At 41.4% G+C, this 18219-nt stretch overlaps 1 protein-coding gene across 1 annotated transcript; it reads right to left on the bottom strand.

The window, feature by feature from the left end:
- Window positions 1-1891: 1891 nt before the first annotated feature.
- Window positions 1892-17937, bottom strand: si:dkey-98f17.5 (uncharacterized). The gene is made up of 12 exons (XM_023979114.3): window positions 17769-17937; window positions 16340-16451; window positions 15672-15765; window positions 13131-13185; window positions 7600-7740; window positions 6964-7124; window positions 4771-4869; window positions 3644-3789; window positions 3207-3378; window positions 2864-2976; window positions 2633-2720; window positions 1892-2484 (listed from the first exon to the last, which is right to left on the bottom strand). Exons 1-12 carry the CDS (start codon window positions 17908-17910, stop codon window positions 2431-2433), a joined length of 1377 nt encoding a protein of 458 aa, XP_023834882.1. The 5' UTR covers window positions 17911-17937; the 3' UTR covers window positions 1892-2430.
- Window positions 17938-18219: the final 282 nt, after the last annotated feature.

The following is an 18219-nucleotide window of genomic DNA, read 5'->3' as shown; positions in this document are numbered from 1 at the left end:
ACCACTGCACCACGGAGTTTAATTAAAACAGTGGAGAATTTTCTTCTGTTCACTGTTTTAGGGCAAAACTACACCTTCAAAATAAGGCCTTATGAAATGCTTGTTGTATTGTGCTAAATTTGCTTAGAATCTCACTTGAAGGCTATAAGATTGAAAATGGATGAATACAACAAGCATGTCTCTGTCAAATACAGTTATGGGTAGTAACTACACTTCACCCAAAAGGCAAGGCACACTGGGAAATATGCAAATAAGGCTTTACACAAAGCAGTGTGTGAACCTATATAGACACTGGACCAGTTTTAAATGCAACTTTCTAGTTCTCAGAAACTGATCCCTGGTTCGTGATCATGGTAGAAAATATACAAAACAATACACAGGATTAATCAGAAAACATTTAATTAACTTATATTACATTGTTGTTACAGAGTATAGCTTAAAAATGTATGAGGCCTCCTACTTTGAGGCACTGCAACACGTAAACTAGGCTTCGGCTTATCAGATGGTTGAAGAAAGACATTCTAGAAGTTATACAAGCAAAAAGTATATGCTTTAAGGAAAAGGCAAAAAACAGAATACATTTACATAATTTAACAAGTATATTATATTGAAAAATAAATAACATCTGAAACACCAGTACACAAGAACACCAATACATGTAGAAACAGCACCATTTCACAAGAACTTCAGTTGTGATTATTTCCTAATGCTACATCGAAGACATACCCAAACTTTGTGTTTACAGTTTGAAACATTATTGCAAACAGCACACAGTGGAGGTATTCTGCATTGTACAAGTATACATGACCCCAAAACAGGCACCTTATGAGGTCAATAAATATATTCTATATACTGTGTTCATTGAAGGCATTATAGGGTAAGTTATTTTACGTTTCACTGATCCAAAGACTAGCAGTAAGACAAACGGCATACTAATCCATATAATTAAGTATTAAAACCATGTACTACCAAACAACATGAGACATTCAGGAGGTGAAATACACATCAGTGCTTAGTCAGGGCTTCACTTCACAAGCAGGATTATAAACTGGGTGGGTCGAGCCCTGAATGCTGATTGGCTGACAGCCGTGGTATATCAGTCCGTATACCACGGGTATGACAAAACATTTATTTGTGCTGCTCTAATTACATTCGTAACCAGTTTATAATAGCAATAAGGCATCTGGGGGGGGGGTTGTGATATATGGCCAATATACCACGGCTAAGGGCTGTGTCCAGGCACTCCGTGTTGCGTCGTGCTTAAGAACAGCCCTTAGCCCTGGTATATTGGCGATATGCCACACCTCAGGCCTTATTGCTTAAAAATACTTCTCACACCTTTCACTACTATACTGTGCTGTGTGAACCATTCTACATTCTGTATTGGGAATCTTTCTCATGAAAGGAAATAGGAGGCAGGAGAAAGCACTGACCGAACTGACCGTTCTATTTCATTTGCTAACCATGTGGAAGCAGTCTGGTAAAAAAGTCTGGCCTTTTAAAATAGAGTTGGTGTGTCTCCATATATTGCTATAAAATGGCATTCCCTGCCACACACACACAGTGTTCTCACGTCATCATCATCTCTACCTTTGCATTCCCATAGAAAAAAATAAAATAATCGCTGTCGACACACTCGTTAGTGTTAATCAGCATTATAGAGATTTTTGATTTCTTGTCCAGAATACTGATACTGTAGTTTGTAATACAACATATTCATTACAAAATGTTAAAGGATCCCCCAAGCACGTTCAAACATTAGAATCTAAGATGTTTCAAAAAGACATCAAGAAACACCTTGCTAGCAAATAGTTTGCTTTTTAGCTTAGAGAGTCATTTAAAAAAGGTAGCCTATAAACAAGTAAACAGTCCCATACATGCTTTCAGATGTAAATACATACACATCCTGAAAAAGTCACGAGAAATTTCAGATTGAGATATTTCTGAAATCACAGTTTTCCAAATAAAAAAAGGCACTTTATATTTCTCTCACAGTATATACTGTATCTCACAGATTGAGTTATACACTGAACAAAAATATGAATGCAAAATGCCACAATTTCAAAGATTTTACTCAGTTACAGTTTGTATAAGGAAAGCAGTCAATAGAAATCAATAAATTAGGCCCTAATCTACAGATTTCACATGACTGGGCAGGGACGCAGCCATGGGTGGGCCTGGGAGGGCATAGGCCCACACACTCGGGAACCAGGCCCAGCCAATCAGAATGAGTTTTATTACAGAAAGTAATACTTCGCCCAGTGGCATGTAAATGTTTATAAATGTACCAGAAAGCTTCCCAAATTGTGCAATCCTAGGCATGTGAGCCCTTTACCAGTGTGATTATGAAAACACTTACGGAGACGTCCTACAAAACAATTAATCAACGAGAAAGTCCGGCATGTAGATTTCCGATGGATCCGCCCCTTATCAGAAGTCATATTCAGCAGCACACTGCGCGAGATACTCCTCGTATAGTTTTCCCTGTTGAAATAAGTTGAGAATGGAATATGGATGATATGTACCCAGTAGCGCATTTCATGCCTCAGAAATATATCTAAAATCGACACACTTGAATACACAACTTCTTCGACCGAATTGCCGAATGAGAATTATTGCAATGAAATCGCACCTTCTTGGCTTTGACGACATCCTGGACGTAATCGCTGTACTCTGCGAGGCTTCTCTTCTCCTTCTTCGTCAGAGTCCTATTCCCTTGGCTGAGGACACAATCACATGACAACGGCTGTCAATCAAAGTGGGAAACGTTTTCCATGAGAGGGAAAAAACAATGGAGTAAGCAATGGAGTAGTGTGTGTTTTTTTGTGCGTGAGAAAAAGAGAGAAACAGTGATTCTGCTTACCGGGCAAAATACTTGGCAAGACAAAAGAAAAAGTAGCAGAGTACACCAAATATGATCACAAACAATATCTGGAAATCCTCTGGTATCCAGGTCCACAGAAAGACTACTACACCCTGTTAAGACGAGCATAACAACAGCAGTATTTAGAACAGTATTTTGAGGCAAACGGGATATTATTCTTATTCTGAGTCTTGGTTGGTCATGCTCATGACAAGTTTTTAAATGCATTAGAGCTGCGTCGGAATGCATCTACAGAAGTGCCTAGGGAGGAGGGGCTAGGGGGCGATTTGAAATTCAGGGTATGAATGTTAGAGTCAGGGGTTAGGAGTCAGAGGTTACCTACCATGGAGAGCCCAAGGGCTTTGCCCAGCCCATCTCCCAACAGCTCCTGCAGCTCCTCTGGGGTGAGGGTGTTGACGACAAAGCTGAGGATGAAAAGGCACGGCAGTAGGATGCCCAGTGCTCCACACAGGAAGGAGTGCAGACGGACACTGCTGTTGAAACTCACGTCCGCCCTGCAGGAACACAGACAGACAGAAGCCCAGGGGTTAATGGAGCTTTGTTGCATGTAAAGGCAATAATAGAGGAATAGCCTGGTCCCCTATTTTGGGGGTTCAGTGCCTTGCTCAAGGGCACAAGGGTAGAATGACACCAGCAGCTCTCCAGTGGCCAGTTCAAGCCCCACTTTTCCGTCACCCGGCCCGGGACTTGAACGAGCAACCTTTCGGTTACTGGTCCACCTCTCAAACCACTAAGATACCTACGGTTTCCTTCTCTTACCTGTCCTGGGACAATTTGCTGTCGATTGTGGAGGAGATGAGGTCACAGTCCTTCTCCAGCTGGTCCAGTGTCTTCTGCACGGCCTGGTTGATGGTCTTCTCTATCGTCTGACACACTCCGTCGATCTGGTTCACACACCGGCTCGGCTGGACAACAGGACAGAGGAATAAGCAGCCAACCTCTTGGTCACACAACATCCTCCTCCATAAAGTACACAATGCATTTTGATCACTTCTGATGTTGATTTACTGTATGTGTTTTGGAGTTTTGAGAAGGAAAGACTGGAAAGTTTGGCCTCCCTCTCTCAGCAGTAATTCATTGGTGCAGGACGAATGCAAATAACAACCGGCCATCCATCGCACAGCCTGACGACCATTGATCACCGGATGAGGGAGCGATTACTCAGGTCTGAGGCTGCTAAAGGTGGCTGATCAGGCCTGGTGGTTTATAACCCCTAGTCCCACTGAGACGGAATATAACTCTCCCAGCTGTCATAACACAAGTGATTCATCCTGTTCTCAGCGATCCACAGCCATCAGATCTCCTGATCAGGAGGATTTACCTTCCACAGCAAGAGTGCCTTAAATCCAGACCTAACCAAACTATGTTCAACAGCTGAAGATCGATTACAGGGAGTAGGCTACACTTGACGGAAACGCTCTGAAACAACTCCGTAGCCTCCCTCCAGAGGACAGTGTCATGGGTTTAATATTTTACTAAAATATTTTTTTAAATTCTCATCCGTCCACATGGTTTCAAAATATAATTATTTTGCACATAAAAGCCTCATATATATCATACTTGCCCTATTAATTATCAGTTCAGTAGAAATGTATAAAAAATACCTGGTAAAGTAGTAGCTGAAAAGGAAATCTTCAGCTTTACCACTACTTGAATGACTTTGTCAAATTAACTGTGAGGCAAGCTAAACGGGGCAGAGGGCGGTAGGGCCTAAATAACCTGTGAAAAAACACCAAGACATTTTGTTCTCATTGTACATACACATTGAAATATCAGGAAATGCTTTGAGAATACTTTTCAACCTACATTTGTGACTTTGTGCAGAGTTTTATATTGAACGGGGTCTCTGGGATAGACTTGTCTAGCCTTAGTCCATGATGTCTTACCTTCTGGGGGTTAGGGATGTATATGGTGGGCATCTCAAAGCCACACTTGTTCAGCCCCGGTCGGCGACACAGTTCCTGAACTATCTGCATCATGACACGCTGTTCATGGGAAAACAACAAAAGAAAACAAAAGTATTCTAGAGAGATTCCATGTATGCAATATTCTAAGCTTGGGGAAGTAGCATGTGCTATAACACATATTATAAGCTGGTTGGTTCGAGCCCTGAATGCTGCTTGGCTGACAGCCGTGGTGCATTCGGAAAGTATTCAGACCCCTTGACTTTTTACACATTTTGGTACGTTACAGCCTTACTCTAAAATTGATTAAATCGTTTATTCCCCCTCATCAATCTACACACAATACCCCATAATGACAAGGCAAAAACTGAAATATCAGACTTACTTTACTCAGCACTTTGTTGAAGTACCTTTGGCAGCGATTACAGCCTCGAGTCTTCTGGGTATGACGCTACAAGCTTGGCACACCAGTATTTGGGGAGTTTGTTCCATTCTTCTCTGCAGATCTTGTCAAGCTCTGTCAGGTTGGATGGGGAGCGTTGCTGCACAGCTATTTTCAGGTCTCTCCAGAAAATTTTCGATCCGGTTCAAGTCCGAGCACAGGCTGGGCCACTCAAGGAAATTCAGAGACTTGTCCCGAAGCCACTCCTGCGTTGTCTTGGCTGTGTGCTTAGGGTCTTTGTCCTGTTGGAAGGTGAACCTTCACCCCAGTCTGAGGTCCTGAGTGCTCTGGAGCAGGTTTTCATTAAGGATCTCTCTGTACTTTGCTCCGTTAATCTTTCACTCGATCCTGACTAGTCTCCCAGTCCCTGCCGCTGAAAAACATCTCCACAGCATGATGCTGCCACCACCATGCTTCACCGTAGGGATGGTGCCAGGTTTCCTCCAGACGTGACACTTGGCATTCAGGCCAAAGAGTTCAATCTTGGTTTCATCCGACCAGAAAATCTTGTCCTTCAGGTGCCTTTTAGCAAACTCCAAACGGGCTGTCATGTGCCTTTTATTGAGGAGTGGCTTCTGTCTTGCCATTCTACCATAAAGGCCTGCTTTGGAGGAGTGTTGCAGATATGGTTGACCTTCTGGAAGGTTCTCCAAAGAGGAACTCTGGAGCTTTGTCAGAGTGACCATCATGCTCTTGGTCACCTCCCCGACTAAGGCCCTTCTCCCCCAATTGCTCAGTTTGGCCAGGCAGCCAGCTCTAGGAAGAGTCTTGGTGGTTCAAAACTTCCTTCATTTAAGCAAGATGGAGGCCACTGTGTTCTTGGGGACCTTCAATGCTGCAGAAATGTTTTGATACTCTTCCCCAGATCTGTGCCTCGACACAATCCTGTCTCGGAGCTCTACGTTCCTTGGACACCATGGCTTGGTTTTTGCTCTGACATGCACTGTCAACTGTTGGACCTTATATAGTCAGGTTTGTGCCTTTCCAAATCATGGCCAATCAATTTAATTTACCATAGGTGGACTCCAATCAAGTTGTAAAAATATCTCAAGGATGATCAATGGAAACAGGATGCACCTGAGCTCAATTTCGAGTCTCATAGCAAAGGGTCTGAATACTTATGTATCTTTTTTATTTTTAATAAATGTGCAAACATTTCTAAAATCCTCATTATGGGGTATTGTGTGTTGATTGAGTATTTTTATTTATTTAATCCATTTTAGAATAAGGCTGTAACGTAACAAAATGTGGAAAGGGGGAGGGGTCTGAATACTTTTTGAATGCACTGTATCAGATCGTATGCCACGGGTATGACAAAACATGTATTTTTACTGCTTTAATTACATTGGTAACCAGTTTATAATAGCAATAAGGCACCTCACGGATTTGTGAATATGGCCAATATATCACGGCTAAGGACTGTGGTATACGCAGAGTGCCTGGACACAGCCCTTAGCCGTTGTATATTGGCCATATACCACACCTGCTCGGGCCTTATTGCTTAATTATGATGTGATAAAAATAGTAGATGCAATTAAAATTGCCAAGTTAAATAAAATTGTTATACCACACAGCAACTGCCATAATGTGCTTCAAAATCTAATCCATTTTGAACCAACTAGCATAAACCAACACACATTTTTCTCCACAGACATCGATCCAGTCACTGCATAGACAGCAGAGGGATCTAGATGGAGGTTAACTGGACAGTACATCGTCAAAGAGTAACTGACCTGCCTGTCCGTCTCCCTCCCGGCTTCATCTGCCTTGCTGAGGTAGAAGCGCAGCTTGTCCGCAACCTTATCGCTCAGCTTCTCTACAATGTTGAGCGTGCGCTTGCACAGCGCCTGGCCCATAGGGTCGAAGAACACAAAGACCAGGTCCGCCTGCTCCCCTGGAAAGAGGCACCCCCACGTAGAATGCGTTTATAAAAAGACACAATCAAATCCCCCCCCCAAAAAAAATATTTGTCACATGCGCCGAATACAACTGGTGTGTAGACTTTACTGTGAAATGCTTGCTTACGAGCCTTTCCCAACATTGCAGAGTTTAAAAATAGCGACACAAGAGGAATAAAATACACAAAAATGTAGCTATATACAGGGAGTAGCAGTACCAGAGCAATGTGCAGGGGTAGGAGGTATTTGAGGTAGATATGTACATGAAGGCAGGGTAAAGTGACTGGGCATCAGAATGATTACAAAAGATCCTCTTGCGCTATCCCATCCTCCCCCACACACCAACATACCAGAATGATTACACAAGGTGATGCAGTCCTGCCTATGTGACGGGATCAGGGTGTGTGTGTGGGTGAGAATGTGTGCGTTAACTGTATATCAAGCCACACCAGCGAAGGAAATGAGTCATACCAAACGAGGTGATCGCGCGGTTGACATCAAAGGGATAGACCATGTCTCCATCCACCAAGCCCGGTGTGTCCACGAACGTCACCAGACTAAACTTCTTCTGCTTGGAGGTGGAGATCTCAGCCGACAGATAGTCCGTAACACCTACAACACACGCCAACAAAGTCAGCCGGACCCAATTTGCTCCCTATCCCTCCCCCTTGGCCCGAACCCTTTAACTTGATCAGATCTATAAGGTCTGGATAGGTGTAAGCAGTGTAGTGGTGGAGCTTCCACCATATTGCTTCTACCTTCCATATCTGCAAACATTGAACGGGCCAAGAGGAAGAGGTAAGGAGTGAATTGGGACTGTCTGTGTGCATACAGTGCCTTCAGAAAGTATTCATACCGTATTCATACCCTTTGACATATTCCACATTTTGTTGTGTTACATTCAAAATTGATTAAATAGCCATCTACACAGAATACCCCATAGAGACAAACTGTTTTTTTTTTTTTTTTTTATGTTTGCAAATTAAATACATAAATATCTAATTTGCATAAGTATTCACTGTGTCAATACTTTGTGGAAGCATCTTTGGCAGCGATTACAGCTGTGAGTCTTTCTGGGTAAGTCTCTAAGAGCTTTCCACACCTGGATTGTGCAACATTTGTCCATTATTCTTTTAAAAATTCTTCAAGCTTTGTCAAAATGGTGGTTGATCATTGCTAGACAACCATTTTCAGGTCATGCCATAGATTTTCCAAGTAGATTTAAGTCAAAAATGTAACTCGGCCACTCAGGAACATTCACTGTCGTCTTGGAAAGCAACTCCAGTGTAGATTTGGCCTTATGTTTCAGGTAATTGTCCTGCTGAGAGGTGAATTCATCTCCCAGTGTCTGGTGGAAAGCAGACTGAACCAGGTTTTCCTCTAGGATTTTGCCTGTGCTTAGCTCCTTTCCGTTTCTTTTAAATAATGGGTTGTATTGGATTTGCCCCAAACATAACACTTTGTATTCTCGACAAAAAGTGAATTGCTTTGCAGTATTACTTTAGTGCCTTGTTGCAAACAGGATGCATGTTCCGGAATCTTTTTTAAAATTCTGTACAGGCTTCTTTCTTTTCACTCTGTCAATTAGGTTAATATTGTGGCGTAACTACAATGCTGTTGATCTATCCTCAGTTTTCTATCACAGCCATTAAACTCTGTAACAGTTTTAATGTCACCATTGGTATGGTGAAAAGCCCTGAGCGGTTTCCTTCCTCTCCGGCAACTGAGTTAGTAAGGACACCTGTATATTTGTAGTGACTGAGTGTATTGAGACACCAATTTGAATTAATAACTTCACCATGCTCAAATGGATATTCAATGTCTGCTTTTCATTTTTTTACCCATCTACCAATGGGTGCCCTTCTTTGCGAGGCATTGGAAAACCTCCCTGGTCTTTGCGGTTGAATCTGTGTTTGAAATTCACTGCTCGACTAAGGGACCTTAAAGATAATTGGGGTACAGAGATGAGGTAGTCATTCAAAAATCATGTTAAACACTATTATTGCATGCAGAGTGAGTCCATGCAACTTATTATGTGACTTGTTCAGCACATTTTTACTCCTAACTTATTTAGACTTGCCAATAACAAAGGGGTTGAATACTTATTGACTCAAGACATTTCAGCTTTTCATTTGTAATTTATTTGTTTAAAAAAATGTAAAACGTGACTCCACTTTGACATTATGTGGTATTGTGTGTAGACCAGTGACATTATTTGTGTAGACCAGTGACAAAAAAATCTAAATTTAATCAATTTTAAATTCAGGCTGTAACACAATAAAATATGGAAAAAGTCAAAGGGTATGAATACTTTTTGAAGGCACTGTAAAAGGAGGCTGGACTAAAGTGTGGCCCTTCTGGAGAACTTGTGGGTGATAAATAAGAAGTGGAGTCCCGTTGAAGGTTGTCAGCACCTAAATCTGTTTTATTTGTTGCCCATAAAGCTGCAGTGCCGTCAATACTTGGAAAGCTGAGGACGATGCCCGCAGCGCTAGTCTGCAAGAGCGCAAGGACTGTCTATTCTACATTTTTTTTAACGATTTTGCATACTCCTGCAGTAACAATTAGGATGAACCATTTGTAAACAATTTCTATAACCTTTTGATTGGATCCAGAGCAAGTAGTACAGTGCAGTAGGCTACTTCACTAAAAACCCTCTACACAGACCAAAACAAAACACGGCCTCAGATCAACCCTCAATTTGACTCGTAAGGTCTGAATTATGCCTTTACCATCCCCATCTGTAGAGAGGTCTGTAGTCATAGTTACCCACAACAGCTCTTCAACTGGCAGCTTTACAGAGGGGAGTGAGACATAAAGCTAGCCAGTGAAGAACGACTGTGAAGCAACGCACAGTGGGGGTTACATGACACACACACAAACACACCATGCACTGTAGCTATGACCGACCCTCCCCCCAACCCCTTCCCTCTCAGAATCAGAACAGGATGAATTTTGAGAGAAAGATACCCACCTTCCTCCCCCACTTGGGATGACACTGGGGCTTTATCATTGCGGGAGGCAGGTGTTACCAGCCAGTACAAATCACAGCCTTGTGCTGCTCTTGCTGTTGGTGCACATTAGCATTCACAACATTCTCCTATATCAACGCGGCTGCTCGCTCCCTTAATGCGTCAATCTCCCTAGCGGCTCGAGACGAGATGAGACGTCTCCATAGATTTCCACCCACACGGCCCTGTCTCCAATCACAACACAACCAAGACTCAAGGACAAGGTCCCTTTCACGGCACAACAGAGGGGCATGTCAAACACAGTTAATGAGGTCCAGCACCCATTACTGCGCTCCAGTTGGGTCCGGTTCTAAGACATTAAGGGTGCAGCGCAGACTCCTGTGTACAGAAGACAACTTGTGCTTTTACCATTGTCATTATACAAGAAGAACATCTAAAAATAGCCAAATCAAATAGATTAGATACAGACATGCTGACCCAGTATGGGATAGATTCCTTCATTGCAAGAGGCCCCCCCCCAATAAGCTTCTTGAAATGTGAAAAGGTAAAGAGAGCGATATTCTATTCCGGCCCTGCTAGCGCTGTGTTCGCCACCTCAGACAGAGGGATAGATACCCGGCATATCCGGTGCACCAGGATAAGGTCAAAGGCTGCAAAAAAGTGCTGCATCACCCAAGACTGCAAGACAACGTGACCCTGCGGGGCAGCACAGGGCAGGGGGGTGTTTATATCAAGTGTCTCGAAGTAGAAGTGCCGATTTAGGATCAGTTTAGCCTTTTAGGTCACAATTAATAAGATTGTAGGGACAGGGGGCGCTGATCTAGTTTTGATACATATGGCTCCAGAGTCGCCTGTGTTAAACCCAATCCAGGCAAACTCAAGTACTGTAGTATAGTATACCCAACCAGAGTTGGACCAAACTGACGGCTGTCAAAACGGATAACTTGACATGCCATTTTGATGCTGTACATCAAATTTGAGATCTGAACATGTAACCTCTTGACAAGACTTTGATTAAAGACTGCTGTTCCAACACTGTGGAAATGACACTAAACATATTACTTGATTAAACACCTGTTCCTCAAGAGTACACACTCTTGTTCTGACAAGAGTATCAAGCAAATAGAGAAATTAGTCTTGAAAGACAGTGTAAACCAGCAAACAAATGGCAATAATCTCACGGAGGACAGATTTTGATGAGTCATTCTCCACCGCTTAATAACATCTCAACATGTCTTTGGAGAACGGCGTTGGTGTCGGTGGTGATGTGGACATAAATAGCTAGCTGTATCTAGGACAGATCCATGATGATTCTCCAGCGGGCGGCCTGTGGCTCCTCAGTCAGTGGCAGTGGCTGCTGCTGGTGCCTTGGCTAATCCATCTCTAACGGCCGTGACATTTCTCAGCCGCTCCTCCTCCTGTCCTTCTGACTCCACCGCACTGCCGTAGACGGGGCGTGTGACTCACAGCTCCATACAGTGCAGTGTGCACTCTGCACCCGGTGAACCCCCTCTCTCTCTGTACACGTCTCACTGTCAATGTGGAGACACACTGAAGCCGCACTGCACAGGCCCTCCCCTGGCCTTAGACACCTTGGACACACCCACCAAGACTGTATTCATGTTACCAGCTACCTTGTAGCCATCATATTTGAGCTCCAACCTACTGCAGCTGCTCTACAGGCACCTTTCCTAAGATGACAGCACGACTTTGTCTGATGGTCCTATGTAATCCCAGTCTCACCTCCACCTCCCCGAGATATAAATGACAGTGAGAAGCAACCGCACAGAGTCTGCAGCACAGATGAAGTGTTAAACCACCCTGAGGTCCCAAATGGCACCCTATATAGTGCACTACTTCTGACCAGGGCCCCATAGGGCTCTGGTCAAAAGTCGTTCGCTATATAGGGAACGGGGCTCTCGTCAAAAGTAGTGTGCAGTATTATAGACATCTGAGACGCAGTCAGACTATGATGACTCAGAATTGAGCGTTAGTCATCAAGACAAACCACCTATAAGCTCTAGCTCCTATCAGACAGACATATCTTGTGGAGGGAACCAAGCAGCAGTAGGTTACACTGGTCATGTTTGAACCAAGACTTCAATAAGAAATCAATGCATTCCAAGTAGATTTGATGCAATGTTCTGATACCGTGGACAAAGTCACTTGGGTCAGATTTACAACTTTTAAAAGAAAGGTCCAATGCAGCCATTTTTATCTCAAATCATTTCTGGGTAACAATTACTGTGATTGTTTTCAATTAAAAGTGTAAAAAATTATAAAACATTGCTTCTTAGGAAAATGCAATTTCTCAAGCAAGAATCATGCTAGGACTATCTGGGAGTGGTCTGAGAGAGGGGCCTAATTGGAGGATCCGAATGGGAGGGACGTGTAACCTGAAAACTGTCTGTTGTTTGTTATTGGTCTATTAAAAACATAGACGGCCTGAGAGTGAAAATGAATATGAAATTTCAGGCGGTCTTTTCAAACAGCTCTTACACTAATAGTTCACTATTATCATTTTCACTATTTCATAGTATTATTCCAACCTCAGTGTGGAAATATATATAAAACACAGGAAAATCATGTTTTTGATTGCATTGCTCTTTTAAGCCTTTACACCAGCGTAAAGTTAGCATTAATTAAAGGGAAAACAGTTTACCGTGAACTGGTCTGTGTTTTAGTCCTCCCTGAACAGAATAGATGAAAACTTAACAGGTGCAAAATCTGCTCCAGAGTAAACACTTTTAGGTGGTTCTGAGGTGCATAATAATGGACAGAAGCACACAAATGTGTCATTAAGTTACAGGTGGGCAGACTTTCCTGCCGCTGTGAAAACCACAATGGGTTCAAAATAGGAATACAGCATAAAAAACTGTGAAATAGGCAGAACATAAAGCTGTGGAAGTTAGACGACAATCAATTTTACTCTGTAGTTACTCACGCAAGAGAAAAACATAAATTGTGCCACAAACGGACTCGTACGCCAGGTACACTGGAAAGGATTTCCGACGACAGGGGAAACCCTACCTTTAAACTCCAGGAGTGGTCGGAAATGGGGGTAGAGATGGAGCGTGGCATTTCCCTGTGGAAGATAAAAAGATAGTGAGAGAGGTGGTAGGAACAGACAGAAAATGTCTAGCTACGTGTGGTCTTGTTGGGAGCCCAGCTGGTCAGAAAGATGTCTTCCTCCTGGAGTAGCCAGGCGAGGCGTTATTCTTGGTCTCAATGCCAGGGGCTTTGCTGCAGCTCGCGCATGGCTTTAAACCCTTCCTGTATATAAAGCAGATAATCCTTCCAGTCCTTCACTATAATTACATTATTCATCTTCATCTCCTTCACCAAGGTAGGGGAGGGAGAGAGAGAAAGAAAGAGAGAAGCTTGTTGCCTAGCCTGATGATACTGCAAATATGCCAATCTCTCTCTCTGCTCTCTCTCTCTCTCTCTGCGTGCAGCCCAGCCCCTCTGGGGATGGAGCAGCATGCAGAGTGAGCCATCACCACTGTACGTACCATTACGTTTACACAGGCATCGCTTAAGCAAGCAAGAAAAGTGTCATCTCATCACATTGTACAACTTTACGGAGTTAAAATAATGTCAAAACTAGATTGAATGCGTGCAGCATTATCTGCGTGTTACGTGGTACCGGCACGCTTGCTTTTTTAAACTAACCTAACTCACACGAGCGCAATTTCACTGCAGTGACATTATTCAAGTCATAAAATGAAAGTTTGTCCGATTTTTTCAGACCTCAAAAGTAGAGTAATATATCAAGATGCAACCACGTCCCGATGTAATATACGGAATATATCATATGTACTTTAGCAGAAGCTTTAATCCAAAGCAACTTACATTCATATGTGAATACAGTGCCCTCCATAATTACTGGGATAGTGAAGCATCTTTTCGTTTAGCTCGGTACTCCAGCACTTTGGACTTGAAATGATACAGAGTGCAGCCTATCCCCTTTAACTTGAGGGTATTTTCATCCATATCGGGGGAACGGTTTAGAAATTACAACACTATTTATACATTTTAGGGGCCCAAAAGTATTGGGACAAATTCACTTATATGTGTATTAAAGTAGTCAAAAGTTTAGTATTTGGTCCCATATTCCTAGCACACAATTAATACATCAAGCTTGTTAACCTAGACACTCGTTGGATGAATTTGCAGTTTGTTTTGGTTGTGTTTTAGATTATTTTGTGCCCAATAGAAATTAATTGGTAAAAATACACCTTATGGAACAGCGAGGACTGTGAAGAGACACACACAAAGTACAGACACATGCATACGCACGCAGGCGCTAGCACACGCATGTACATTGTAGTATGGTGGTATTATACATTTTGTATTGTAGATATGTAGTAGTGTAATAATGCTATATGATGTACTGTATTATTTTATATGTAATGTAAGCGCCTTAATGTGTTTGGACCCCAGGAAGAGTAGCTGCTGCCTTGGCAACAGCTAATGGGGATCCCTAATTAATACAAATACAAAAGTTAATAAATACAAATGGTAAATAATGTAGTGTAATTTTCAAGTCACTTTTATTGTAAATAAGAAAATAATAGAATATAATATGTTAGTCCTGAATTAATTGTGAATAATGACAATGAGAAAGTTAAGACACACAAATATCATACCCCCAAAAATGCTAACCTCCCCTGTTATTGTTATGGTGAGTGGTTAGCATTTCTTAACTTTCATGTCATTATTCACGATTCATTCAGGACTATCCGTAATCATGGTAGCATCCACGTTAATGTAGAAGTGTTAAGAAACATATTCTATTCTTATTTACAATAAAAGGGAATCCAAAACACAATACATTATTTACCATTAATTTCTATTCGGCACAAAATAGTCTAAAACACAACCAAAACAAACAGCCAATGCATCCAACAAGTGTGTAGAGTTACAAGCTTGGTGTAATCATTACATGCTAGGAATTTGGGACCAAATACTAAACTTTTGACTACTTTAATATATACGGTACAGGTTAATTTGTACTAATACTTTTGGTCCCCTATAACAGGGGGACTATGTACAAAAAGTGCTGTAATTTCTAAACGATTCACCCGGTATGGATGAAAATACTCTCAAATTAAAGCTGACAGTCTTCAACCTCATAGTCATTATATCATTTATACTTGAAAGTGCTGCAGTACAGAGTCAAAACAACAACAAGTGTGCCACTGTCTCAATAATTACGGAGGGCACTGTACACCAATGTGTAGATCCAGCTATATGCCTAAATCCCAAATGAGTGGAAATGATTTGAAAGTGTACATCGAATATAACAGCACCAACGCTGTACAGATTTCCTGAATATGTACCAGTGGTGACCAACAACAGGCTCCAGTGATCATAGTTATGGCTGTAATGAATGAGATTCATGGCGCCAGCAACAGTAAACCATTGGTATGCAATTATTAGCATACCACAAGGCTTATTATTATGCTATTCAATCGCCACTGGCTGAATAGGAAGCAAGTTTTTCATAACATGGTTAAAAGAGTTTTGAGAGACATTCACAGCAGCGGTGGCGTGGTGCTACAAACTTACCGTCAGCGATTCTCTTTTCCGACCACTTGTTATAAATGTAAATCCCTGCGTTTCTATGGCAACGCCTGTTCTCTGTATATGTTCTTCGACATACCTGAAATGGCAGCATGTGAAATTGAAATTGGGTCAACAATTGTGTGAAATGCACTGCACATTGACAAATTCCATCATTGGGGGATTTTTTTTTTTTTTTTTTAATATCACAGAATCAAACTTGATAGTTATTATTAATTTCAAATGTATGTGTGACTATGAGATTCATGATATCCTTTAGGATACAGTGATAATGAAAATGTGACACAAAGCAAATGCAAAACAAAAACAGAATCTTTTCATGTCATATTCATTAAACAGACTCATACATCTACATTCTTAGGTATTTCATATCCTCACTAAATTGCTAGATTCCTTTCTTTCCATTAGGAAAGGTCTCGGATAAATAAATCACCGGATTGTTAGACCACAACATCTAGGCTAATACTGTATCTTGTAGCACCTCCAATCCATGTTCCTGTGCGGACATTCGTCAGCCTCATTTTAACAAACATATTTGCCTCTCCCTTTTTCTTTCTCTTGCTCTCTTTCCTTCCTTCCTACACTCGACTCGGCTCTTGATTGTGGCCTAGCCTGTGCTGATCCTTAGCAGTTATACTAGGGAGCTATATTACCAATTAATAAATGAGCTTTTTCCAGCAGAGTGGTTCCCCATTATCATCACAATGATCTTCTTCCGTGGAGGAAGGAGCCGGAGACCCAGTCGGCTTGCTATCTTCACCAGCCCTGAACACACACAAACATACACAGATCAGGCGGCTTTCCTTTCTTTTGGACACTACCGTTTCAGTATGGGTCAGGCAAGCCGTGATATCAAATCTAATCAAATTTTATTTGCCACATGCTTCGCAGAAAACAGGTGTAGACTAACAGTGAAATGCTTACTTATGGGTCCTTTTCCAACAATGTTTTCTAAGACCCGTTTTCCATCTTTATCCAGATATCACAACATTTACTTATGCCACATTTTTAAGGGAAAAAAATGGTTGAAAAATGTATCTATGCCTTCATTTCCCAAAAATGAACATATGATGTTATCTAGTTCAGGGAATAGGCCATGAACAGAGTAGGTCCTAGGCCCTGAGAGCATGATCTGACCAACAAACTGCAGTGGTGTAAAGTATTTAAGTAAAAATACTTTAAAGTACTACTTACATCGTTTTTTTTAGGGTATCTGTACTTTACTATTTATATTTTTGTCAACTTTTACTTAACTATATTACTAAAGAAAATAATGTACTTTTTACTCAATACATTTTCCCTGACACCCAAAAGTACTCGTTACATTTTGACCGGAAAATGGTCCAATTAACATACGCAATGGTCATCCCTACTGCATCTAATCTGTCAGATTCAATAAACACAAACACTTCATTTGTAAATTATGTCTTCGTGTTGGATTGTGCCCCTGGCTATTTGCCAATAAATAAATAAAAATAAAATGATGCCGTCTGGTTTGCTTAATATAAGGAATTTGAAATGGTTAATACTTTTACTTTTGATACTTAAGTACATTTTAGCAATTCCATTTACGTTTGACACTTAAGTATATTTAAAAACAAATACTTTTAGACTTTTTACTCAAGTGGTATTGTACAGGGTGACTTTCACTTGACTTTCAGTTTCTATTAAGGTATCTTTACTTTTACTCAAGTATGACAATTGAGTACGTTTTCCACCACTGACAAACTGTAGGATATATTTCTTATTTAAAATATGACAAATATGACATATGACCAATATTGTACATTTTCTTTAATGCCAAATACACACCCAAACACTTGGTTAAAGACCTGGTTAAAACAACAACACAAAGAAGTTTACCACTGTAAAATACCCTGTTTGTTTGGGGTGAGTGACATATTACTGGATAGTGACAGACAACGCTTGATGATCAGAGTAGAATATTCGAGCACGTGTAACACAAGCATGAACTTTTAAAAGAATTGCTACTTTGTTGCACAGCAGGCAAGACGAATATGCACGGCTGTTATATTGATCTGATCGTGTAGGCTATGTGTGTAGAAATAGCTTTCTATTTACCGTTTTCGCTGTCGATATATAAATTGTGGCATTCTCTCAAGATTCGTTCACTTGGTGTGGTGATCGCGGAATCCAGAGGGTTTGCCACAGAACGGGGCTTTCTACCGCCCGACATGACAGTTGTAGAACTACCTTCCACCATCTTTAAAATGACAGGGGGAACGTTTACGGTGATGCACAGTGTCTATGATTTGCTCACAGATAGAACAATTTGCGTTTTAGATGAGGTTACGGCTAGATTGAATACAGTTGTCAAATTGACGTCTAAAGTAGATTTGTTTTGTGCGCAGTTTAGCATTTTAGTTAACTCAACATTTTCCCGAACCTTAATTGAATTATCCTAACCTGCTACGTTAATTATCCTAACCTGCTGCCTAAATTCTAAACCGACTACGTAAAAAATATATTCTGTGCCATTCTGACATAAACCGTATCCCATCTAGTCACAGCC

This window comes from Salvelinus sp. IW2-2015, linkage group LG33 (assembly GCF_002910315.2).
Source record: "Salvelinus sp. IW2-2015 linkage group LG33, ASM291031v2, whole genome shotgun sequence".
NCBI classification, from domain to species: domain Eukaryota; kingdom Metazoa; phylum Chordata; class Actinopteri; order Salmoniformes; family Salmonidae; genus Salvelinus; species Salvelinus sp. IW2-2015.
Note: the sequence above shows the minus strand (reverse complement) of the source record. Positions and strands in the feature narration are given on the sequence as shown.

What these genes read in the sequence shown, in the direction of transcription:
- si:dkey-98f17.5 (XM_023979114.3), bottom strand. Translation starts at nt 17,910, where the DNA reads ATGGTGGAAGGTAGTTCTACAACTGTCATGTCGGGCGGTAGAAAGCCC. An exon ending in ACATCCCTAACCCCCAGAAG is followed by an intron (nt 3,790 to 4,770) that starts GTAAGACATCAT and finishes CCTGTTGTCCAG; the next exon opens with CCGAGCCGGTGTGTGAACCA. An exon ending in AGCAAATTGTCCCAGGACAG is followed by an intron (nt 3,379 to 3,643) that starts GTAAGAGAAGGA and finishes GTGTTCCTGCAG; the next exon opens with GGCGGACGTGAGTTTCAACA.